The sequence below is a fragment of the Lactuca serriola genome, chromosome 9, assembly GCF_051521515.1.
Source record: "Lactuca serriola cultivar US96UC23 chromosome 9, Lser_US96UC23_V15, whole genome shotgun sequence".
NCBI lineage: Eukaryota > Viridiplantae > Streptophyta > Magnoliopsida > Asterales > Asteraceae > Lactuca > Lactuca serriola.
The window spans coordinates 37,263,411-37,288,132 of record NC_136416.1 but is presented as its reverse complement, the minus strand read 5'-3'; the positions used below and the strand labels follow the sequence as shown (position 1 = coordinate 37,288,132).

The window sequence follows — 24,722 nt, the reverse complement described above, 5'->3', positions numbered from 1 at the left end:
ATTTATGGTTTATTAATATATTATAAGTTATAATATATTAATATTAAATCATATGTTTTAATTAGTATTGATCAAGAATTAATTTGGAATTAATTTAGTGGTCAAAAGAGACTAATTAAATCTATGGGGACTAATTATGATAATTAGTTGTATTTATATGTGTTGGGCTTATGATCCATGTTGGACCAAGTTTATGTATGGATACATAAAAAGTTGGGCCACATGAACCATGGATCATAAAACCCATGGGTATGGATTTGGGTTATATCCATGACCCTAGAAATCCAACCAATAAATAGATACTTCATTTGCCAAAATCGCCACTTGTATCTTTTTAGAGTTCATGGTGTCTTTTGTGTGAATGGAATTCTCTCTCAAGTTCATACTTTGTCCATGGTGTGTTGTGATTCCATTTGAGGCTTCCACACTATTGGGGCTAAGCTCTTTAAGGCCAAATACACCAAGAATTCAAGCTCCATCAAAAGGTATGTCATGCTAACTAGTATATTATAATTTTTATGTTAAATGCATGGTAGTTGTAAGATTAATACCTTGGAAAGCATTTGCATGTATAATTAGTGAAAACATAGATCCAAGGTATTTAAGGTTGTATGTGCACCATAGGATGTTGTAGTATACTAAAACAAAACAGGAACTAGTTACTTCTTTCAAGCTGGAGAACACACTCAATTCATAGTTTGACTTTCCCATCACACCAAAAACATTCTTCTTTAGCTGTTTTGATGTGGTTGCGAACGCTCCAGACTCTGATGCGAATGTTGACATGTGTTTGACGACTTTTTATTTGAAGTATGGAAAACCTCAGTTCCAAACCTGGAGTTCGAAGAAGATCAATGTGGTCAAAGTGATTGGACCTATTCACACCGAGAGTTTCGTTAATGTTAAATTCAAAACAAATTGAGGTTCCGCGAATTCAGTGTTTGAGCTCTCGTTTACCGATCTTCCATGCTTAAATCCTTATGAATGGATTATTTTGTTACACTTCTTGATGCAAGCCGAGAAGAAGTACGAACCAGTTATCACTTACATCAAATGGATGTTGGTTTCATATATTTATGAAGTTGCAAAGTTCGATGTTGAAATTGCTTCAGCATTACGAAAGAAACCAACAATCCTTCCCCAAGGCTCTACACGTGATATAAAGAAGATGAAAATAGGGAAAATAGAAACTGATAACTGGACGGTTACATTTTAGAAAAGTACAAGAGAGAGAGGAGGCTTTCAGAAGTGTCTATTCACATTGCCAGGTAAGCATCTGTTCTCTACAGTTTGCTAGAACTACATTTTGGACATCACAAGCAGCTGCAATGCGAACGACGCTGCTGCGAAGAAATATTATTCCGACATGATTCGCTGGTACATCGCCTTTCATAGTTCTCTTCTCAGTGTCATGCCGAAGCTCTTCAAGAGTACGAAGCGCACACCATAGTGAAAAGCCTCCCACCTTAATTGACGCAAAGGGGGAAATTGTTGGGTATTTAGTGTTGTGTCATTATGGGCTTTGGTAAAGTCTATTTTGTATCCGGGTTGGGGTTATCCACCCATGACTAATGATTAGGGTTTTACTATTTAAGTTGCATGCATGCATCATGTATTTGTTAATCGTGTCATTATAAAACCTACATAGCATCTACAATAACAGTTCTTTATTGAGCTCTTCTGAGGCTGTGACTTTTAATCATTCGACAAATTCTTGATTCATATTTTGCGTTTGATTGCTTATTCCTATTTGAATCTATTCGATCTTTAGATTTTTAATCTCAACAAGAACAATTTAAACCTTGAAACATATAAAAAAGTTCAACTCCAACCACACCCACCGACTCTACTGGAAGTCCCTTTTTCTGGTTTAAAGATGGAACACCTGAGGCCAGCGGACCATCTCCCTAGTCACTGGAATGTCGTTGGAATAACTGATCATTGCCTCTCCACACCTCCCCCGCCTCTACTCCTTCCACAGCTAGAAACAATGTATGTCCGTCTCTTTCTCTCTAACGAGTATGTTTCTCGATCTGGTTCTAGTGGCAATCATATCCTTATATTTGGTGGTATCAAATCACCGACCAACTGAACTATAATTCTTTATTTCAAAGGCGTATAACACAAATTCTTCATCTTCTTCCTCTACAATCCACCATCTCTCCACGGAAATCGGAAGCAGGTAACCCTATTTAACCAGGCCACCACAGTGAAGTTGATGTCGACAAACACGATCTATGAGAGCTTCCAGGTAGTATTTTTTTCAAGTCTATACACTTGCATTTATTAACCTAAATTAACTCAATTTATCATGAAATTAAGCTTATAATGAAGGACTAATCGAGCGTCTAATACTTTATTTCACATAAGAAGATGTTTATTTGAAAAGTTCTGGTATGTTTTCCTGTTGTTGATGAATTATAAACTTGCTTGTTCATTTGCTTGCTTTTGTGAGGAATTATGCATACAGTAGGATTGTTTTTATTGAGAATAGTAAGCTCTAGGGGATGTATTGGAGTCTATTAGAGAGTTGATTATCACTATAGAATTTCATGCACACAAGGTGTTTGTTATATTGTCTGAAAGAACTTAATAAGTGTAAAAGTAGCATTTTATGTGAAAATCCATAACTTTAAACCCTTATCAAGCCAAACATTAAGGCCCTTATGTCATATTGAATTTCACATCTCAATAGCCTAATAAGTAACTAAAAATCATGTTAAAAGTTATAAACTTAAGGCTTATCCATTAAGTCCTTAATAGAACACCAAAAGTGATTTAAAAGCTATTATGATCAGTTTTCCCAAATTTGTCCTCCAACTTCTAAAATTCACTCAATTTAATAAGGACACCTAAAAATCATGAGACTTAGTTTTCTAGAAATATTAATGTATCTAGTTTCTTCAAACTTTGAATCACAATTTGAAATTCCAACAATTTAAGGGTTAAAATTGGTAATCTTCTCAGGCTGGTCCATGCTGTCAAAGATTTCATGCATTCTCTTCAAAAAAATCATAATAAATTCATCAAAACTCCAAATTATAAAATTCGAAAGCGTCTAGTTATATATGGATGTATAGTTTCCCACATATAAAGGGACTGATGTAATTCTTAGTAGATTGGTACAGTTTATTCCAAGAGTGTTGAGTGGTTCAGAAAGTGACAGTTAAAAGTTACTAACTTGTAAATTTAATTTAAAATAAACCAAAAATCATTAGAATGAGATCTTTATTTTTATGAAAATATAAAAGGGGGAAATTTACTAATATAATTTTATCAAATTTTATTAATGGGTTGAAACTTAAGAAAACATATCCCAAACAGAGCACTACAATCAAAGAGAAAATAAGGAAATATATACATAAGTTTTGTAAGATTAATACAACAAATCACAAGCTAAATAATGTTATAATTTTTGTATAGGTTCTCAGAAAGGAAAGGATCCATCTTGCTCATGCTAGCTAATTTTCAAGTTCAAGGAGGTGAGTTACATTAACTCTCTTATTATGTAGGCATTACTTGCTTTATGTTATTGTTCATGGATACCCTAATCTGGTAGAGTGAACAAGGAAAGGCAGAATGTAGTTTGTTTTCTAGTGAGATAAGAAAACAATATTCATTTATGTGTTCTCGATTCTTTAATTATTCTCTTGTATTAAATCAAATGTGATTATATGATCTAATCACATATGACTTATATGCACAAGATTCACTTTTTGTGTTTTGGGTTTAATAGTTTTTCTTTGTTCATATTAATTGTATGTTATTAAATACATAAAATAACATATGATTAAATATATGATAACAACTATTAAATTAAGAACACGAATTTCAATTTTATTCACTTAAATAATATCTGCTTAGATATGTATAATCACATGTGATTAAATACACGAGAACAACTACTGAATCGAGAACAAAAAAATGAATATTGTCCACATAAATCATATGAGATTATATATATATATATATATATATATATATATATATATATATATATATATATATATATATATAATAGCATGTGATTGTGTGTATCTAGTCACATATGATTTATGTGGCTAAGATTCATTTTCGCGTTCTCGATTCAATAATTGTTTTTTTTTTTTCACTTTAAACATATATGATTAAATAGATTTAGTCAAATGTGATTATATGTTTCTAATCATATATGATTTTATTTGGAAAAAACGAATATTGTCTATATAAATCATATGTGATTAGATACATACAATCACGAATATTGTCTATATAAATCATATGTGATTAGACACATACAATCACAAGTAACTATATACACGCTAATAAATATTGAACGAAGAACACGAAAACAAATGTTATCCAAATTAATCATATGTGATTAAATACATATAATGTGATTATATGAATCTAATAATATATGATTTATGTAGACATAATTCATTTTTGCTTTGTTAATTCAATTGTTATTCTCATGTATTTTATAACATGTGATTATATGTATAATAGGATGTGATTAAGTACATGAGCACATGTATTGAATCGAGAAGGAAAAAATGAATCTTTTCCACCTTAAATCATATGTGATTATATACATATAATCATATGTGATTAAATACACAAAAGCAATTATTCAATTGAAACCGTAAAAATAAATATTATCTACATAAATCATATCTGATTAAATACATATAATCACATGTGATTATATGTATCAAATAATATATGATTTATGTGGATGATATTCATTTTCACATTCTCGATTCAGTAATTGTTCTTTGTCCACTGTAATCATATGTGATTAAATACATATAATCATATGTGATTATATGAATCCAATCACATATGATTTATGTAGACAAAAATAATGATGTCTAGATAATTCATATGGATTAGATACATATAATCACATATGATTATATACACAAGACAACTATTGAATCGAGAACACAAAGATAAATATTGTCCACATATATCATATGTGATTAAATGCATATAATCACATGTGATTAAGTACATGAGTATAACTATTGAATTGAGAAAGATATAATGAATCTTGTCCACATAAATCATATGTGATTAGGTATATATAATCACATGTGATTATATGTATTTAATCACATATGATTTATGTGGACAATATTCATTTTTTAATTTTTAAATCAGTCGTTGATCTCGTGTATTTAATCACATACGATTTATGTGAAAAAAATTGTTTTCACGTTCTTGATTCAATAAATCACATGTGATGAAATATATATATATATATATATATATATATATATATATATATATATAATCACATGTAATTATATACACGAGAACAACTATTGAATCAAGAACATTAAAAAAATTTAAGTCCACATTAATCATATACGATTAAATACTTACAATCACGCGTGATTAAATTTATGAGAAAGATTATTGAAACAAAAACTCAAAAATGAGTATTGTTCTTATAAATCATATATGATTGGATACATATAATCATATATGATTATATGTATCTAATTACATATGATTAAAGTTGACAAAAAATAATTATTGAATCGAGAACGTAATAATGACATATATGATTAAATATATCTAATCACATGCAATTATATGTATCTAATCACATGATTTATATGTATAAAAAAGAATATTGTCCATATAAAGCATATGTGATTAAATACAAATAATAACATGTGATTATATCTAGATAAACACAGGTGGTGGTGGTGTGTAGTGACTTTTGGTGGTGTGTAGTGACGTTTGGTGGTGGTAGGTGGTAAGTGGTGATGGTGGTGAAGGGTGGTGGGGTTAACATGTGGGGTGGTGATTATAGTGGGTGGCAGGTAGCGGTGACGAGCGGTAGTGATGGTTGGTGGAGACAGGTGAAGGTGATAGGTGGTGATGGTCGGTGGGTGGTTGGTGGTTGGTGGTGAGGATGGTGATGGTGTATGGTGTTTTTGGTGGGTGATGGGTGGGTTAGTGGTGGCGAGTGGTTGTGATGGGTGGTGAAGGTAGGTGGTGGTCAGTGGTTGTCGGTGGTCGGTGGTGATGGTTGGTGGTAGGGTGGTGGAGGTGGGTGGTGGTAAATACGGGTAGTGGTGATAGGTGGTGGTGGTCGGTGTTGGTGGGGTTGGTGGAAGTGGGTGGTGGTGATGGGTGGTAGAGGTGGGTGGTGGTAATGGGTGGTGGGTGGTGGTTGGGGGTAATGACAAGTGGTGGTCATAATGGTGGGTAGTATGTGGGTGGTAATGATGGGTGGTGGCGGTAGGTGGTGGTGGTTTTGGTGGGTGGTAGGTGGGGGTGATGGGGACAAGTGGTGGTGATGGATGATGGTGATGGGTGGTGGTGGTGGGTGGTGGTGATGGGTAGTGGTGGCGAGTGGTGGTGATGGGTGGTGAGTGGTGGTTGTTGGTAGTGGCGGGTGGTGGTCATAATGATGAGTAGTGGCTAGGTGGTAGTGATGGGTGGGTAGTGGTAGTAGTGTGTGGTAGTGATGATGGTGAGTGGTGGGTGAAGGTGATGGTGGTTGGTGGTTGGTGTTCGGTGGTGATAGGTGGTGGTGGTGGGTAGTGGTGATGGGTGGTAGGTGATGGTAGTGGCAGGTGGTGGTCATAGTGGTGGGCGAGTGGTAGTGATGGGTGGCGGAGGTGGATAGTAGTGGGTGGGCGAGTTGTGGTTGTGGTAGGTGGTGGTGAGGGTGGTGGTGATTGCGGCGGGTGGGGTTGGTGGTGGTGATGGGTGGTGGTAATGGTGGTGGATGATGGTCATGGTTATCATATGCGTATATAAACTATTTAGGGGAGATAAATGAAAATAAGACGGGTGGGTATGGGGCTGTTGTGCCTCGTTATGGTCTACGTGGCTCGACTTTAACTCTGTTACTACAGGGGGAACACCGCTCTCCCTTCCCGTTATGTGGCCCTTCCTTGGCGTTTTAACGAACCATAACGTGCATTTTTTCCTTCCTCTATTTGACCATTGAAAAACGGTAGAATTTAAAAGAAAATATTTACCTATGAATTCATACTTTTATTTATAAATTAAATCACTATTGTTCTCTCTATTCCATATACTTTCAACAAATTCCAAAAAAATGAATATGTTCTATAATAGTGATATGATAATGATGACCATTATATGTTCGTCTCTTTGATGTAGGAGTATTGCACGAACGTGCTACTACTACTAAATCCAACTCCTCTATTAACCTGGCGTGCGACGTTAAATAGAAGTTGCGAATAAAGGCACATACGTCTAGTTTACGATTATTTTGCGGATGATTGTGTCTACCAGCCACATAATTTCAAAAGAAGGTTTCGTTTGCAGAAAAATGTTTTTTAGCTGATAGCCAACGCACTGGAAAACATGTATTGTTTCTTTCAAATATAGCTTTTACATTATTTGAATACATTGTTTCTTTCAAGTATAGTTTTTACATATTAAAATATACGTTTAGGTAAGAATTTTTCCAAATGAGATATGATGCTAGTGGTGAGCGATGATTCACAAGGTTGCAGAAATCTGTTGTCACAATGAAGCTTGTGGCAATTGGAGAGTCGCCCGATTCGATTGAAGATTATATGAGAATGTCTGAGAAACTGTGGCGTGGAAAGGCGAGTACGCAAGTGGTCAACATGGAATGCCTTCGTTGGTATTAGATGTTGTTTCTTCCCAAGATTTGTAGATTTGACTTGCTTCTTTTTGGGATTGCAAGTTCGAACAACGACGTGAACGTTCTTGATCAATCACCAATACTCGACGATATTTTGTCAGGAAAGACTTCAGATGCTCCTTTCATAGTGAATGAAATGAATGTAAGTTTGGGTATTACCTTACGGATGAAATATATCAAACATATTCCACATTCATGAAGGTGTTTCGACACGTAGTAACACCAAGAGACAAAATTTTCAAGAGAAAACAAGAAGGAACACATAAAGACGTTGAACATACTTTTGGAGTTCTAAAGTCGAAATGACACATAGTTGAATATGCGACATGATCATATCAGTTAATGTTTTACAAGATATTATGTATACATGTATCATAATACATAACATGATGGTTGTAGATAAATGACGAAATATTGCAGGGTATTCGGCTTCGGATAACATACATATGCAATTTCAATCTGGGACGATGAAATATTTATGTAGGGTCGTAGATATTCAAGGTGTATGAAAACTCAGACAACTTTGAGAAGATTTGACTGATTTTATGTACGATGGAAATGAAAATGAATAAATTAGGGAAAATGTGCAATTTTTTTTGTAATGTATTTTTAGGTTTTTAAATGTTATGCTTAATTAAAAAATAGGTTTTATTTAAATAATATGCTTTAATTAATTTTGTTTAAATATAAAAAATTAAATAAATAGAAAAAAAATAAAAAAATAAAAAAAAATGATGACATGGAGTGTTATAACTAATTGTCTATTTCCTCTGTTTGGTGTTATAACATTATATTGACATAACATATTAGGTTACAACTTTTGGGTGTTATAACACCATTTAACTAGTTGTCAACACCTACTAGTGTATGAAATTTATGAACTAATTCGGTTTGGGTGTATTTGTCATACTTGTTGAAACTTATTAAGTTCATTTATTTTTTACCTATCAAACAATATGGATTAATAACCTGTTCTATCCCCACAAAACAGACATTTATGAAAATGGAATAGTACTGATTAATTCGTTCCATTGATTTAACCTATAGTTCACCAAAAAATGATCCATCATGTACATAAGCTAACAATTTGTGTTGCCATATCCAAAGACTTGAGTTCGTTTTAATTCCTATTAATAAAAATGTTAAGGCGAGCGTGTTTGAAAACGAAGGTCAAACCGTGTGTTTAACAACTACAATCTACTTTTGCCTTAAATGTATATGAAGCTTCTTTGCGTTTCATTATTTTATTAAAGCAGCAAACAACTAATATTAGTTATAATATTTAAGCCCCGATCTATTTTAATGAAAACATAAAAAATTAGTAGGAACACGACTTGAATTGAAATTAATACTCTAAAAATATCCATGTTTTTAAATCACTAAAAATCTCACACCAAACATTTGGTGAAAGCCCACACGTTAACACGTTGCTGTAGAATATAGAACTTTGAATTATTTTACAAAACCGTCTTAAAGGATTTGACTCGTAAAGTAAAAAGTAGTGTGGAAGTTTGCATCAACCTCAACTCTGTCAACTCAATTTATTTTCATATGATCTTAGAGCTGTTGAGAATATTTTACATTACTGAAACAAAATATTCAATAACTGCTAATAGTCCAAATCAGGTTACCCAATCTTTAGGAATTCACCCCAGCGAGATCATTTCCGCAGCTTGAATATCTATGTAAACCATTCTAACCAAGGTAAAGCCGATTCATATATACATTTACTACAAGATACTCGAGTGATATTGATGGATCCCATATCAACCTTGATGATGTCAGCATGAATAGGAATGAATATACGATGACATATGCGAGTTTTTTTTTAAAAAAAGAGGCCCTTTTCAAAAGTGTTTGTAAGAAAGGGCTCTTTCAAACTCCATTGTAAGACCGGAGGGTAAGCTTCCTTTACTTTTGGTGGGCCATATCTCTCTTTCCCTCATTTTCTTTTCCCTCACCTAAAAGCCAAAAAATGGGTGAGAAACCTTTCCCTCACTTTTTTTTTAAATATATTTCATACATATATTATACTCATTTTGTAGAAAATTAAAAACCATAAGTTTTGATATATTTTTTATATTTTTTAATAGGTATATAATTTTATAAATATTAAAGAAGATATAAAAAATAAAAAAATAAAAAAAAAAAAAAAAAAAAAAAATGACCAATAGCATGAAGAGAGAGTGCGTCACCCCCTCCCCCATCTCTTTCCCGCAGCATTTTTCTCTCACATTTCCCTCACCCACGGAGTGGTGTGCAAGAGTGAGGGAAGCTTTCCTCACCCCTTTCCCGCATCCACTCCGTCCAGCCTAAAGATGGGGTCGTAGCTCTACTTCTACCATACAATTTTATTTAAGTTACGTATATGGTCCTTAAGTTTGATTTAATTGTCATTTTTAGTTATATATTTGTTTTTTATATTTTATATTTTCATTTTACACATTGATTTATAAATAATATTTTTTTTATGAATATGTTATTAAATTTTATATATAGACCTTAATAATTTATACGATTTAAAATTTTCTTTAACTTTTAATCAATATTAATATTAAATATTATTAAAATTATATATATTGAATAATTATATGGATATTATTAGAAGTAGAGATAAAATAAATAATTATACAAATTTATATACGAATTGTCTAATCACTAACGATGTTTGTAAAAACAATTTCTAAATAATTGAATAATCCAAAATTGTTACTGTACATTTGGTATTCTATTATGGATGAATTTTCATTTCAATTCTTTGTAATAGGGTACAATTTAGTTTTTGATGCTATAAACTCTAGTTACTGAAGAGTTTTTCTCATAAATCCTGCAAATTTTTATCTCTTCATAGTTGCATCCTCAGTTTCCATTTCTCATCTTTGTATTATCAATTCTATGTCTATCTCAAACATAAGGTGTGTGTATATATATATATATATATATATATATATATTGATGGGTTTTGGTCATATGAACATTCCTATGTGCACATGCAAACCCTAATGCTTGGATCTAGGTTTCTCTAATTAAACATGCTTTGAATCCAAGACTTCTAATGACTAATTAGGTATAAGAACAATACAAAATCAGATCTAGAAGTTTACCTTTGAATCTCTTGTTTGATCTTGTTGTCTTGGAGCTCTAGAGTCACAATTGTCACTCCTCTAATGGCTTACAAACACCAACTAGCAAGTAGGATGATTTGAGAGAGAGGTTAGGGAAGAAATCGGCCAGGGTTTCTTTTCTTTTGAAGAGATGTCGATTTCCCTTGCCCTAGCGGTCTATTTATACTTGTAAGGCTCCTAGGGTTTCACCATTAAACCCTAATTGGATAACTTAAGCTCTAAGTAATCCTAATCCTTACCAAAGATAAGCCTTGGACGAATTTGAGGCTATCCCAAGCCCTAGAATTCGTCCAACCTCTATCCCTTAAGGATTTACAGCCCAAAGTGCAACTATCAAACAATTGACAGTTTATACCCTCTTATTTAATTAATCTCTTTAAGTCACCAAATTAATACTAATTAATCTATGACTTATATTAATCAAATAACAATATTATTATTCCTTATATTATTCTCATAATATATTAATAATATCTATTCTCTCATAATAAATCATCGTATCAAGTTGCTATGGTGAAGGCAACCCAAAAGGACCATGCACAATCGGGTCAAATACTTGTCTAATATAGTTGCGGCCTTAGACACTATTCCAACAGTCTCCCACTTGGATAAGTCTAGTAACTATATGCACAAGTACAATCCGATTCGCAATCGCAGCTCTCAAAGACACTGTCAAACTCTGATCTAATCAATCTTGTCCTTTAGATAAGGGATCGTACAGTCCTCTGTTAGATATCATGCTGACAATTCTATGGAATGATTTGTCTAGCATTTTGGTTTATCGATCTCTGATTTATTCGACATAGAACTTAATCGAACACATCAATTCAGTTCTGACCGGGCCCGGCACATAAGTCAAATCAAATCATCGAGCGGCCGAGATATCGCTTTTACCCTCTTGGGATAAAAGTAACAGATAAACTTCGACTTATATGCATTTACTTATTCATTAATCAACTATACACAACAATGTGTTTTATAACACCGAGTTACTGATCCGTTTTCGCATTATCAATGTACAACCAATTAACAAATAACAAACCATATATCTAGGTTTTAAGACTATATGATATTATCGTCTTGCGATCACCCTTTTTTTTCGTATTCCATAAGGTGATTCCATCAAGCACAGGTTTGTTCCAATGCTCAAAACCAGTTCATAAGCACTCGTGAACGTCGCAACAATCTTTTGCTATGTCTAATACCATTTAGACAATCTACACACCAATTCATGACAATCTTCATTCATATCTACTTCCAACATATGAACGATTGTGGACAATTTGAATAATTCGATTATTCTTAATAAATTCAATTATTCTGGAAGTCAAAACATGCAAAATGAAACAATAGTTAAATAATTAACATAAGATAGTAACATTACTCATAAATAATACTCTTTTATTTAATCATCAAATGTCAATCACATTTATCTATTACACGTTTCTACTACTATCTAATTTATGCTAATATCATCCTTCAGCCCAATACTCCTAGCATGTTGCAAGTGCTTAACCTTACTCAGTCCCTTCGTAAGCGGATCTGATGGGTTATCTTCTGATGATATCCTCTTCACTACGAGTTTTCCTTCTTCTACATGATGTCTAATGAAGTGATATTTTCTGTCGATATGTCGAGATCTACCATGATCCCTCGGTTCCTTGGTCAAGGCAACTGCTCCTTCATTATCACAGAAAATCTCCATGGGCTCCTTTATGGCGGGTACAACTCCAAGGTCACCAATGAATGGTGTCAACATTAAATTTAAGATACTAATTAATGTCATTTATCGTATGATTTGCAGTTAAATTCTCTTATATTCATTGTTATGGCTCTAAGTCGTCCCTTTATGATCATTTTATATTGGGCTGGTAATATTGAATATGAGAATGGATTGATCAAGGGTGACCAATAAACTTTGTCAGCTTTAGATATTCGTAGGCACGAAATACAGTATAAACAATTTAAAGAATTGATTTATCCCGCCTAAAGAAAGAAATTATAACACGAGGAAGAAAGCCTACGGACAGCCTAATCTTCATCTCTAGAGGTTTGGAAGGAGATGTCTATGCAGTGACTGGAGTTCAAGAAGGAAGGACATTCTATTAAAGTAAAAGGAAGGGAAGCAAGATCATAAAGGCCAATGTCAGGTCTTTCTCTCCAACTCGGATTCGGATAGTTGATTCCCGATTGGTTAAGCTGTTGACATCCAAAGGAAGATGTGACATTAGAATCTTCCGTGGCAGAAGCCTATGGATAGAGATCACCTTCTCCGCTCTACGCTAACTTGGTCAAGGTACTAAAATAAAGTAAAGAAGATCATTGAAATCAGTGTCGTTTGATTTATACACATGTTGGAATTGAAAAGTGTGCCTATTAGTTGAATTTGTCACTATGTTACCAATATTGTGGGAGATCTAACATGGCACCCCTATTAAATGATTAATCCTTAGACACAATGTATTATTTAGCTAAGAATTATGAAAATTATTGTGGCCAAATTTGTGTTGACATAGAACAAATAACACCACCCACAAACACTAATTTTGTAGATCTCCTTCGTAATTGTCAAGCACCATTTCCTTTGCCAAATGATGATACATGTGAGACAAATAATAACTTTGGATTTGATGAGCCCAACTCAGAGTGTAATAGTGAGTCATTAAGCAATATTGGTGTCGATTCCGATAATGCAAGTGACACTCCGGTTGTGAACTTTATGAATGATGTTGGAAATATAGGGGATGATGAAATAGAATACCTAGCGAACAACATTCATATAGATATTTGGAAGGAATACAAAAACAAAATTAGGCTAGGAATGCAATTTGAAAGTAAGTTGCAAGTGAAAATGGCAGTAACACTTTGGTCTATCAACCAAAATAGAGAGTTTAAAGTGTACGAAAGTAAAAGTACCAAATGGGTAGCTGTCACACCCCAAAACCGGAACGGCGGAAACGTTCTGGGGTGGATGACGTCATGTCAAGTATCACAACACATGCATTATAGTAATCAAAGTACAACAAAACATTGCATTAATAGTAATAGTTTTACATGATTCACATTACAATACAACAAAGTAATACAAGTAATAGAATAAATTCAGTGTGGTACTAAGCTATCTTCATCAACAGCTCCGGGGGTGTACCTGTCTAATGCTAACCTGAGAATACAAGTTATTTGAAAAGCGAGTATCAGCATTTTTACAAATGCTGGTGAGTTCATAAGTATTTAGTGACATTTATCCAAATAACTTTATAAAGTAGTAGTTTAAGTGTTTACTGTGTATTAGAGTTCTTTCCAGAAAATCCTATATTTCTTTAATAAAGCAGCCTTCTACCAAGACTGGTCAGTGTTATGTGGTAAAAAGTCATTTTCCCTAAATTGCTATCATTATCAAAATACTGAATTTGTTTATTGAGGAAAGCAAACGACATCAGGGAATAACATATGCCTCAGTAGTGATGACTGCTGACTAAGGCAAGGAATCATAGACTCCAGGAGAGTATCGAACGAACGACACGCCTGGTTCAGTCTAAAAAATAGAGACTCAGACCCCAGAAGGTACCAAATGAACGGTACAGCTGGTAAAGTCTAAAACAGTGAAAAACAGACCCCAGACAGTATCAAATGAAAGGTACGTCTTGTAAGGTCAAAACAGAGAAAACAGACCCCAGACAGTATCAAATGAAAGATACGTCTGGTAAGGTCAAAACAATGTGACTCTGGAAATGAAATACCAGCATACAGTGTAAATTGTCGGCGAAATACCATTACCTTAAAGCCATAAATTATAAGGTAACCCGGGATACTCGTAAGCATACTGACTAGAGTACCAGACGCCCTACGAGCATCTAAAATATGACATTTTTCACTCGTTGGCTTGGTAGGCCGGGACTGTAGCTAGCAGTCTGGGTGCGGGGTTGTCAATCTCGTATAGATCTTTACACACAATGTCCGCTCTCCCTACAGGAGACTCTGGTTACCAACTAGACGACGGAGAAGGTCGTGTCCTGAAGATGCATCCCAAATAGTGGGTAGAGACTTCCAAATAGTGGGTTTCTAATGTAAGTGCTGAACTAGAGGTAGAGAATCATAACTGAACTGACTGAAGTAACCCATATGTTTATGCTTGTGTACATAATATATAACTAATGAATCAAACGACCTTCGGATGGACATCCGATCCCACCAGACCACATCTCAACGAAGAAAAGGAAATAGGGCGGACAAGCCTTCCTAAGTCCTTCAATCATTATTTATATGCATCTATACAAGCACAGACATACATCTAACTACGCTTGAGTGTGTATCAAGTGGAATCATATTGTGAAGTATAAGTGTACAGTGTGGAATAACCGACTTGTGAAGTATAAGTGTACAGTGAGATATCCGAGTCATGAAGTATAAGCATACAATGGAACATCTGAGTCATAAAGTATAAGCGTACAGAGTGGGATAATCGAATCGTGAAGTATAAGTGTACCAAGTGTAAGTGTATCACGAAGTGGAAACGACGATAAGTGAAGTAAGAGCGTCTATCAAGTATAAGAGGCTACAAGTATAAGCGATATAGAGACAAAAATCCGGTATAAGCGTATCACGAAGGAAATGCGTTATCAAGTAGGAGTTTTAAATAAGTAAAAGCGAAGCAGCAGTAACAAAAAAGTAAAAGTATACATCATGAAAGGAACTTTGATGAAAACCTTGGAAAAACTTTTATACTCAGGAAAATCGTATTTTGTATTCTTTGGTAAAATAAGTGTGAAAACCTTTAGAAATCTTTGGGAATCTTTCATAAATCAGTTTGAAAATGGAACTTTGATAAAGCAGTAAAAGTGAGAACTTGAACAAGTGAAAAACCCTTTTAGAAAGTCATTTATAGTGTCCTACTCGGTAAAACAATGTACAGTGTAGTAAAATCTGGTGCATGCGGGTTATCAATCACATGTGATTGATATGATAACTGGCATGTTTAACTTGTATTTCCCCCTATAAAACATGTGAAAACATTTAAAAGGTTCATTCAGGGGTATGAACTCACCTGGTGTAAGTAGGTCCGACGAAGGTGTCATTTGAGCGTTCGGTGCCACGCAAGGACTCGAACACACACAATGACCTATTTAACATATGATAACATATGTTCACATACAATTAGTATATTAAATACCAATTAAACAAGTATACGCACTCAAAGGAGCGGAAAACACTTTAGATAAGTGTTTGGGTGTCCCGGGTAGCGTATAAAGGTGCATATGGCTTAGGAATGGAGTTTACTCTCCGAGAGTAAACCCCTTTATATGATGTTTACGGCCCAGGGACTACTCACCATGAGTTTACGGCCGTAAACTCATGGTGAAGGGTTCTAGTGTGTTTAAGGCTTCTAGCTTGTTCATGATATTTTTCTAAGTACATTTCCAAAAAGGCATGAGTGGTTTTAAGGCTTCTAAGGGCATCATATTGGAGTTTACGGCCTAGGGACAACTCCTAAGGGAGTTTACAGCCGTAAACTCTCATTCCTTGAGTTTTGTGAAGTTTCAAGCCCTTAAATCACTTCTAGTAATTTATTCAAGGCTATAGGGGTGTTTGGGGTTTCAAGGGTGCATTCCTTTAGAGTTTATGGTTCAAATGACCAATCCTTGAGAGTTTACGGCCGTAAGCTCTATGGCTTCGCCGTGAACTCTCATACACCCACCATTCTTTGAGTTTAAGCCCTTGTTTCAATCCTAGCTTTTTATGGTAAATGTCTAAGGCCATTTGGGGGGTGAAAACCAACATTTGGGCATGTTATGGGGAGTTTACGGCCTAGGCACTTGCTTGGGCCGTAAACTCCATGTTACCCCATATTTCCTTGTGTTTAAATGTTCCAAACCTTAAATAGCATGTCCTTATTTTATGTCTTAAGCCTATGGGTGGTTTGGGAGTGTTTGGAACTTGATTTAACAAGTTTAGAGGGTGTTTACGGCCTAATCATGTGCTTGGGCCGTAAACCCTCTTTTATGCCACAAATCTTGTTGTTTTGGGGTTCAAACACTCCTAGGCTAAATCCCCTAATAGTTTCTAAGCTTAAGGATGAGTTTTAAGGCATGTTTGGCACCATATTAGGGGTTTACGGCCCTAGAGTGTTCCTGGGCCGTAAACTCCTTATTCCATGCCTTCTTGGACGATTTTTGAGGTATAAACACAAGCCAATATGTTTAGAATAAGCTAGGTAAGTGGACTTACGATTTGGAAGCGTTTGGTTGTGGATTTGGGGCGAAAACGAGTCTAGAGAGAGAGTATAGAGAGAGAGTGTAAAAAGTCTCCAATGGATTCCACTCACCTTTATATAGGGTTCCAAGTCTGGGCTCAGTGGAATTTTACCCGATACTGCCGTCATACGGGGCTTTTGATCGCACCCGATTTAGTGGTCGTAATAATAAAACTTAACATTTTCCAATTAAATGGAAATGTGTGTTATGTGTTTTTATTCCCATTTATCACGACTTAACGGCATATTAAATATAAACAAATGAAATGTTTATTAAATTGACGACCTCTAATTAACGGAACTTTTATAACTGGAATATTTTGTTAACGGTAACGGGGAAATGTAACGGAACAACTTGGGTTGTCACAGTAGCAAAATGTAATATTGTAGGAGATAAAGGAGAAAGTAGCAGTTCTATGCACCATGCACCACCTTGTCAATGGTATATTCGTGCAATTAAGAAGAAAAATTATAAAATGTGGCAGATTACATGTTGGGTGGATGAACATAATTGTTTTGGATCTTGTATTGGCAATGATAACATAAATTTGAACTCTGCCATGATTGGTTCATACATCCTCCACTCAATTGAAAAAGATGTTGCTTATACGGTGAAACATATACAGGAAAATATTAAAACTATTCTTCAAGTTGATGTTTCTTATGATAAGGCATGTCATAGTAGGAGAAAATCCATAGAGAATATTTATGGAACTTGGGAGAGTAACTTTGCTGAGTTACCCAAGTATATTTCAGCTTTACAGTCTTCAAACCCTGATACAGTTGTCACATGGTTTCATAAACCGAATGTCACATCACATGTAACAACATTCAAATATATGTTTTGGGCTTTTGGACCAGCCAGTACAACATTTCAGTTGTGTCGGCCTGTTATTTATGTTGATGGTACTCATTTGAAGGGTTCGTACAAAGGAAAAATGCTTGTTGTTGTTGCAAAAGATGCTAATAATCATATATTACCAATTGCTTATGCTATTGTTGATGAGGAGACTGTGCATAGTTGTTGTTGGTTTTTTGATCAGTTTAGACAATTTTTTGGTCAAAATAGACAATTATGTGTTATTTCAGACTGGCATCAAGGAATAATTCATGCATTGGCAAATTTACCAAAATGGAAAGAGCCATTAGCATACCATCGCTTTTGTCTCCGACACATTAAAAGTAATCTTACAAAAAGGTACAAGAACGTGCACCTTAAAAGATTATGTTGGTCTATTGGTAGCACCACACAAAAGAAAATTATTCAAGTATATGAAAGCGATAAAAGAAATCAATGTTGAAGCTTGGGAGTATCTAAGTCAAATCGACAAAATTCAGTGGTGTCTTTTATATGATAAAGATCACGGGTGGGGTTCCTTAACTACGAATATCTCTGAGAGTATGAACAATGTGTTGCAAGGAGCAAGACAATTACCGATTAGGGCATGTATTGATCTTACATTCAATAGAACTGTGCAACTTTTCATAAAGCATAGTGATGTTGCATTGAAATGTAATAAACATCTACCATCGCGTATGTGGCGTCTCTGTTAAACGTGACACTCACGCACAAAGTCATGCTTTATCTGAGTTTTACTATAATGAAGGTGTATACATAATCATTACTAGGCCACGAATAAATGGAACGGGTGGAATTATAGATACTATCCGTTATTTCCAACACACATACACATGTGGTAAGTGGAAAATGGAAAGGTTTCCATGTTCGCATGCTCTTGCAGTTTGTCGAAATAGAGGGAATAATCCTATTTCAATTGTGAATGACATGTACACTAGCGCTACCTATAAACTACAATATAATGTTGGTTTTACACCACTTCCCCATGTTGATTATTGGTTGCATTCGAATTGGGCGATTGAAGCAGATTACTCAACACTTTCTGTTGCTCGAGGTAGGAGGCGTGCAAATCGAATACGTAACGAGATGAGCATGTATAATCCTGGTGAACCTCGTAGATGTGGATTATGCCACCAACCAAGTCATAATCGAAAAAGTTGTCCAAATTCTAACCAAGGTTTAATGCGATCTAAGCAATGTATTTTACCGATCTAGTAATTTTAAGTTTAGTGATCTTGTAAGTTTATGTTTATTTGATTTTGTAATTTAATGTTGAATTGGTTTGTGATTTCTTAATGTTATAAATATGATGTGAAATATATGTTTTATTTATATAATTTTAGTAATATGTAATTTTGTTATTGATTGAAGATGTTAATGATGTATTTTTAGTTGTATAAATTAGAAAGGTATATATATATATATATATATATATATATATATATATATATATATATATATATATATATATATATATAATTAAATAATATATTTATAATTAAAAATATTAAATTAATGATACATTTATAATAAAACAAAATATTATGTATAAAGTTGGTAAATATAGAAAATAAAAATAGAATATAAAAAGTAAATGTGTAATTGAAAAATTATATAATATAAAACTAAACATTTTAATATTGTATAAGGGCCATTTATGTAATTATTAACTCATTCGTAAAATTTCAAGTGACCACAGCCCTATTTTTACAAACTATTTTTAATAAATAGTTTTGAAAACAACCCCATTTAATATAAAAAAAATAATAAAAAAAAAATAATAAAAAAAAAAAAAAAAAAAAAAAAACCTCCACATATGCCGAAGTAATCCAACAACATTAAAATTGGACGAAATTTGTTCGGGACATGGAAAATAGGTCGATTAACAAGATGAACAAAACTGATAATGTTTGGTGTTTTAAGACCGTTAATGATCGGTTAGGACCTAAAAACTATGTTTTTCTGTTTATTTATTTTTTTTATTTTTATTTGAATTTAATTTTTAAAAAATTGCTTTATTAATTATATAGTTGTATAAAAATCTTATGGTAATCAATTCTCTCCAAAAATTAAGGAAGAAAATTTATCTTCACCTCATAATATTTCGTTTCCTTTGTTTAATAGACAATTTTTGTTGAATTAATCAATATTTTGTTTATCGGAAACCTCATCATGAAGATATTCAACATATCTTCCAAGTAGAGTCTTAATCTCATAATCATACTACAATCGTCTAACTCAAGCATATATAGAGGCTAGTCTATTTTTTCATGAATAATATCAATACCTTGACTAAGGGACAAACGATAAAACGAATGATCTGTTAGGTGACAAGTGACAACAAAACAAGTTAAACACTTCATACAAATGTCAAAAAACAAACTTCAGTGAACTTACAAAACTTCTAAAAAACGTAAATCAAAAGACATGATATTTAACATGGTTCGCTCAAGGTGATCTACGTCTACGGGCGAGAGAGAGAGAGAGAGAGAATTTTATTAACTTTTTGAAACTATTACAACCACTTAAAATTGTATCTCACTTTGAGCGCTCATAGAGAATTTACAATTTACAATGATAGCGGTATGAGGCTATTATACTTAAAGGATTAGACCTAAAACCCTAATGGGCTAAGCCCATTGGACCATAGACTCATGAATGGTGACAACCAATCATATTCAGCCATACATCATCTTCTGGAACATTCTTCCATGTCATATAACCCATAAGCATCAACAACACACATGATGGACAATCTTGACCATAATGGAGGATCATGATGCACATGTGGTACATCATGAACATTAATGGTCCAATGAACATCATTGTGGCACAACATGGTGTAATCCTTGAGCAATACCAACTTCTGAGCATCTTTGAATGATCTTGAGCATCCTAGAGGACTTCATAGCATACTTGGCTCATCAAGGACCAAGATGGTCCATCTTGCACCATCATGGCGCAACAAGAATATGGCTGGCGCAAGTGGCTTCAAGTGTAGCATAAGAAAATCAAGATTGGAGCAACAACATCACCATGATGTAACAGGAACACGCATGGCGTAACAAGGCCATGCATGGAGTAAGAGCATACCTCATGACACAAGAGGAGCACCCCATGGCGCAAGAGGGAACCTCATGGCGCAAGAGGACCCCCTCATGGCGCAAGAGGGAGGATTATGGCGCAAGAAGGAATACTATGGCGTAAGAGCATCCTTCTTGGCCCATCCCTTTAACATATGGCACAACAAGATCCCTTTGTTGCTCCATATCACTCCCAAGTGCTCCAAACCTCTTCCAGGTGCTTCAAACCCCCTTCTACATGATACATTCCTTTGGCACTTCATTCGTTCCTTTGTCAGACAGTTCATTCCTTTTGCAGATGATCTGTTCCTTTGTCACATGCTCCATGAACCCCAAGTGCTCCATTGTGATCTAAGTGCTCCATGTTGGATAAGACTTCATACCCCAACAATCTCCCACTTGAAGGCTTGAACAACTTCATCTGTCATTCAAATTTCATTATTCCGCAAAGTACTCCGTCCCCCTCTCTCTTCTAAACCCTTATCTTTAAACTTCTAAAAGGCCAGTTGAAGCCATGCAAAGCTTCAACTTCTCAGTGATAACCACATTGGTGAAGATATCAGATGGATTTTTCGTTCCAAGGATGTTCTTCAAGTTTAGACTTCCTTTATTAATTAACTCTCGAATAAAGTGGTACCTCATCTTAATGTGATTCATTTTGCTATGAAAAACTTGATTCTTTGCTAAGTGAACTGCACTTTTGTTTTCATAATGCAGTACGCAGTCCTCCTATTGCATTCTAAGTTCTGACAATGAACTTTTTGTAATACCCGCAGATTCGGGTTAATTAATTTAGAGACAATAAACGTCAATAATGACTTTTCAATAGAAGATTATTTAGTATAAATAATCTTAACTAAGTTATAGTACATGTCACAAGGTTTCCGTACATATAAAGAATGCTGAAATCCGAGTTATAACGAAGAAGTTATGACTGGTCGAAGTTTCGCGACAAAACCGACATGACACCGGGAATCGTAAAAAGTGATTTTATGATAAATAACTTTTTAGCCTTATAGATCTAAAAGAAAGTTCCAGAGTATGTCTCCACCTACGTGTGGATATAAAGAACGTCAAAAACGAAGTTCATATGTAAAAGTTATGACCTTCCGAAGATGTAGCTATCTAAGGGCATGACACGTGGCAAAAACCCTAGTCGCCTCAAGTCCACGACATGAACATTAAGTCCACGGCCTAAAACTAGTCAAAGACACTAATCGAGGCTATAAAACACGTGTTAAGGCTATGGGTTTCGCAACCTGACCCACTTAGCTAACCTACTCAACTTATTTGTATCATAGGTGTCGACACGAAGCTACATTACACTGAGAGATTAAAAGAGATGTTGATCACTAGTGTAAACGAATGTAAGGTCCATTTATGCTTATGTTTTTGTATTGGCAATGACATTCTAAAGTTTTAATGTAACATACATGTTTTGAAATCGTGTTTTGTAATGAATAATATTATGAAATATTATGTGATTTTGAGTATTGAGTTCTAACATATGGTTTTTACTAGAATTAAAGTAAAACTATGTTTAGAATCACTATGAAAATATTGGAAGTCTTATGAGATTCCAATCTAATGTCAAAATTTAACAAAAATATAAAATTTGAAATAAGTAAAATTTTATTATTGAAAGTTGTAAAGAATCTCGTTAGAAACATTTAGGCGAAAACCTCATCGAAATCCGAGTTATAACGAAGAAGTTATGACTATTTGAAGTTTCGCGATATAATTGATACGACGCCGAATGATGTAAAGACTAAGTTTTCAATAAACTACTTTTTAGCCTATATGATCTAAATGAAAGTCGTAGTATTCGTCAAACCGAGAATTTTCATAAAAAGAACGTCAAAATCTGATTTCGTATGACAAAGTTATGATTTTTATAAGTTTCAGTATAGCAATAGACAACTAAAACTTGAAATAAAGATCGAGTGATTTTTAGATAACACAATCTAAACGAGAATCGAAGGTCTTGTCAATTGTAGTACAACGGTAAAAAGACACACGAAAACAGATGTCGGATGAAGAAGTTACGAATTTTTAACGGACTTATCCTGAAGAAGTTATGAATTTTTAACGGACTTATCTTGTCCCAGCTTGTTAAAAATTTAATAATAAAAATAAAGTCAAAAGAAGTCGACGGAGTCTAAATGAAAGTTGTAGAATATAATCACACCTATGCGTGGATATAAAGAACGTCAAAAACGGAGCTCGTACGCAAAAGATATGAAATTTTGAAGTTTTTAAATAAAAATAAATGAAAATTCGAAGCTTTATCCGAAGGGTATGCCCTGCGTACTTCGTTAGGTACACCCAGCGTACTTCGCTCGAATGCGACCCGAAATCAGCCAAATCCTTCTCTCTTCGCACGAAGTGCCACATCCGAGCCCGGGTTCCGATCAGATAAAATCACATGTACGCCTTGCGTACTAAACCGCCTCGCAGTACGCCAGTGTACAGAGGACTTACGCTCAGCGTAATCAGCAGCTTCCATCCCTATAAATAAAGACCAAGGGTCTCCGGATTTATGTTACTTTCTTTTATATTTCTCACTCTCTAAACCCCTTTTTACCCACTTTTAACCCCCCGAAGCCCTGATATCGTTCCCAACACCCGAAGCAAGTCTTGACGCTCCGAAGTTCCCAATTCCCAACACCCGAAGCAAGTCCTGACGCTCCGAAGTTCCCAAGAAAATTATATTTTCAAGTCAAAACTCTCCCCGCGCAAGGTCCGGTTTACGATAAAAATCCCCAGTTTCGTCACAGAAAGTTATATTTAGAGCCGAAGTGCTGCCCAAATTATCAATTAATCCCCGGTTATTTCATGGTGAGTTTCAATATAGGGCAATTGTATGTTATGTGTTATATGTTCAATGTGTTTTCCCATGTTATTATGATAATCAGCTATTCCTTTGACCACAAAGTGTTTGACATAAGCATCACTTAGGTACTGGTATATAGCCTTTGGCCATGAAGTGTATGACATAAGCATCACTTTGGCATTAGCAGAATACAAAGACAGGGTTGAAAGCCTGTGTATCCTAGCGAAATGAGATTCTAAAATTATATTTTTTACGCCACTTGGCCTGAAGTCTTAATGATGTATATCAAGTATTGAGATTATTATGTCTCATTGATTACAAATCTTTAAATCTGATTATTCGTTGATATGGAAAGCTTGTCATAGAATACTCATATGCCTTTATTGTTCCTTGTCTCTTTTTACTTTTTTCATATTGATATGTATATGGCATAATGTTATATGGTAACGGTTATTGAACTCACTAAGCGTCACCCGCTTATCCCTCTCAATGTTTAAACTATTGCAGGTGATAAGCATCCAATATAGTTTTGTACCGGTAAAAGATGTAGAATAGATAATATTATAACTTTTGTATTGTATTCCTGGGAAAGTATGTAATATATATATATAAAACTTTGTAAAAATCTTAATAGTCGGTTTGTATCCATTCTATATAAATAAACTATCAATGTAAAATATTGTTTTATGAATATGCATGTAGCATGTTTTGGAGTAACAATATTGTGAAGTATAAAAGTTTGGGTCTTTCAAAAATACGAAAGTTTTGAAAGTTCAGGTTCTTTCATTTAATATAAACAAAATACATTTCTTCGGAAATGTTTTGATAATATGTTTATCATGTTTTATTTCTAGGAACAGATTCCGCAACACTTTTCTTTAAAAAGATACTCTGATTTTTAAAATAAAACTTAAACAAATCGATCTT

At 34.3% G+C, this 24,722-nt stretch overlaps 1 protein-coding gene across 1 annotated transcript; it reads left to right on the top strand.

Moving 5' to 3' along the window:
- The first annotated feature begins 13,228 nt into the window (after window positions 1–13,228).
- Window positions 13,229–18,574, top strand: LOC145075552 (uncharacterized). The gene is made up of 3 exons (XM_079021756.1): window positions 13,229–13,604; window positions 17,411–18,202; window positions 18,264–18,574. The coding sequence occupies exons 1-3, from the start codon at window positions 13,229–13,231 to the stop codon at window positions 18,572–18,574; spliced, it is 1,479 nt and encodes a 492-aa protein (XP_078877882.1).
- The last annotated feature ends 6,148 nt before the right edge of the window (window positions 18,575–24,722 follow it).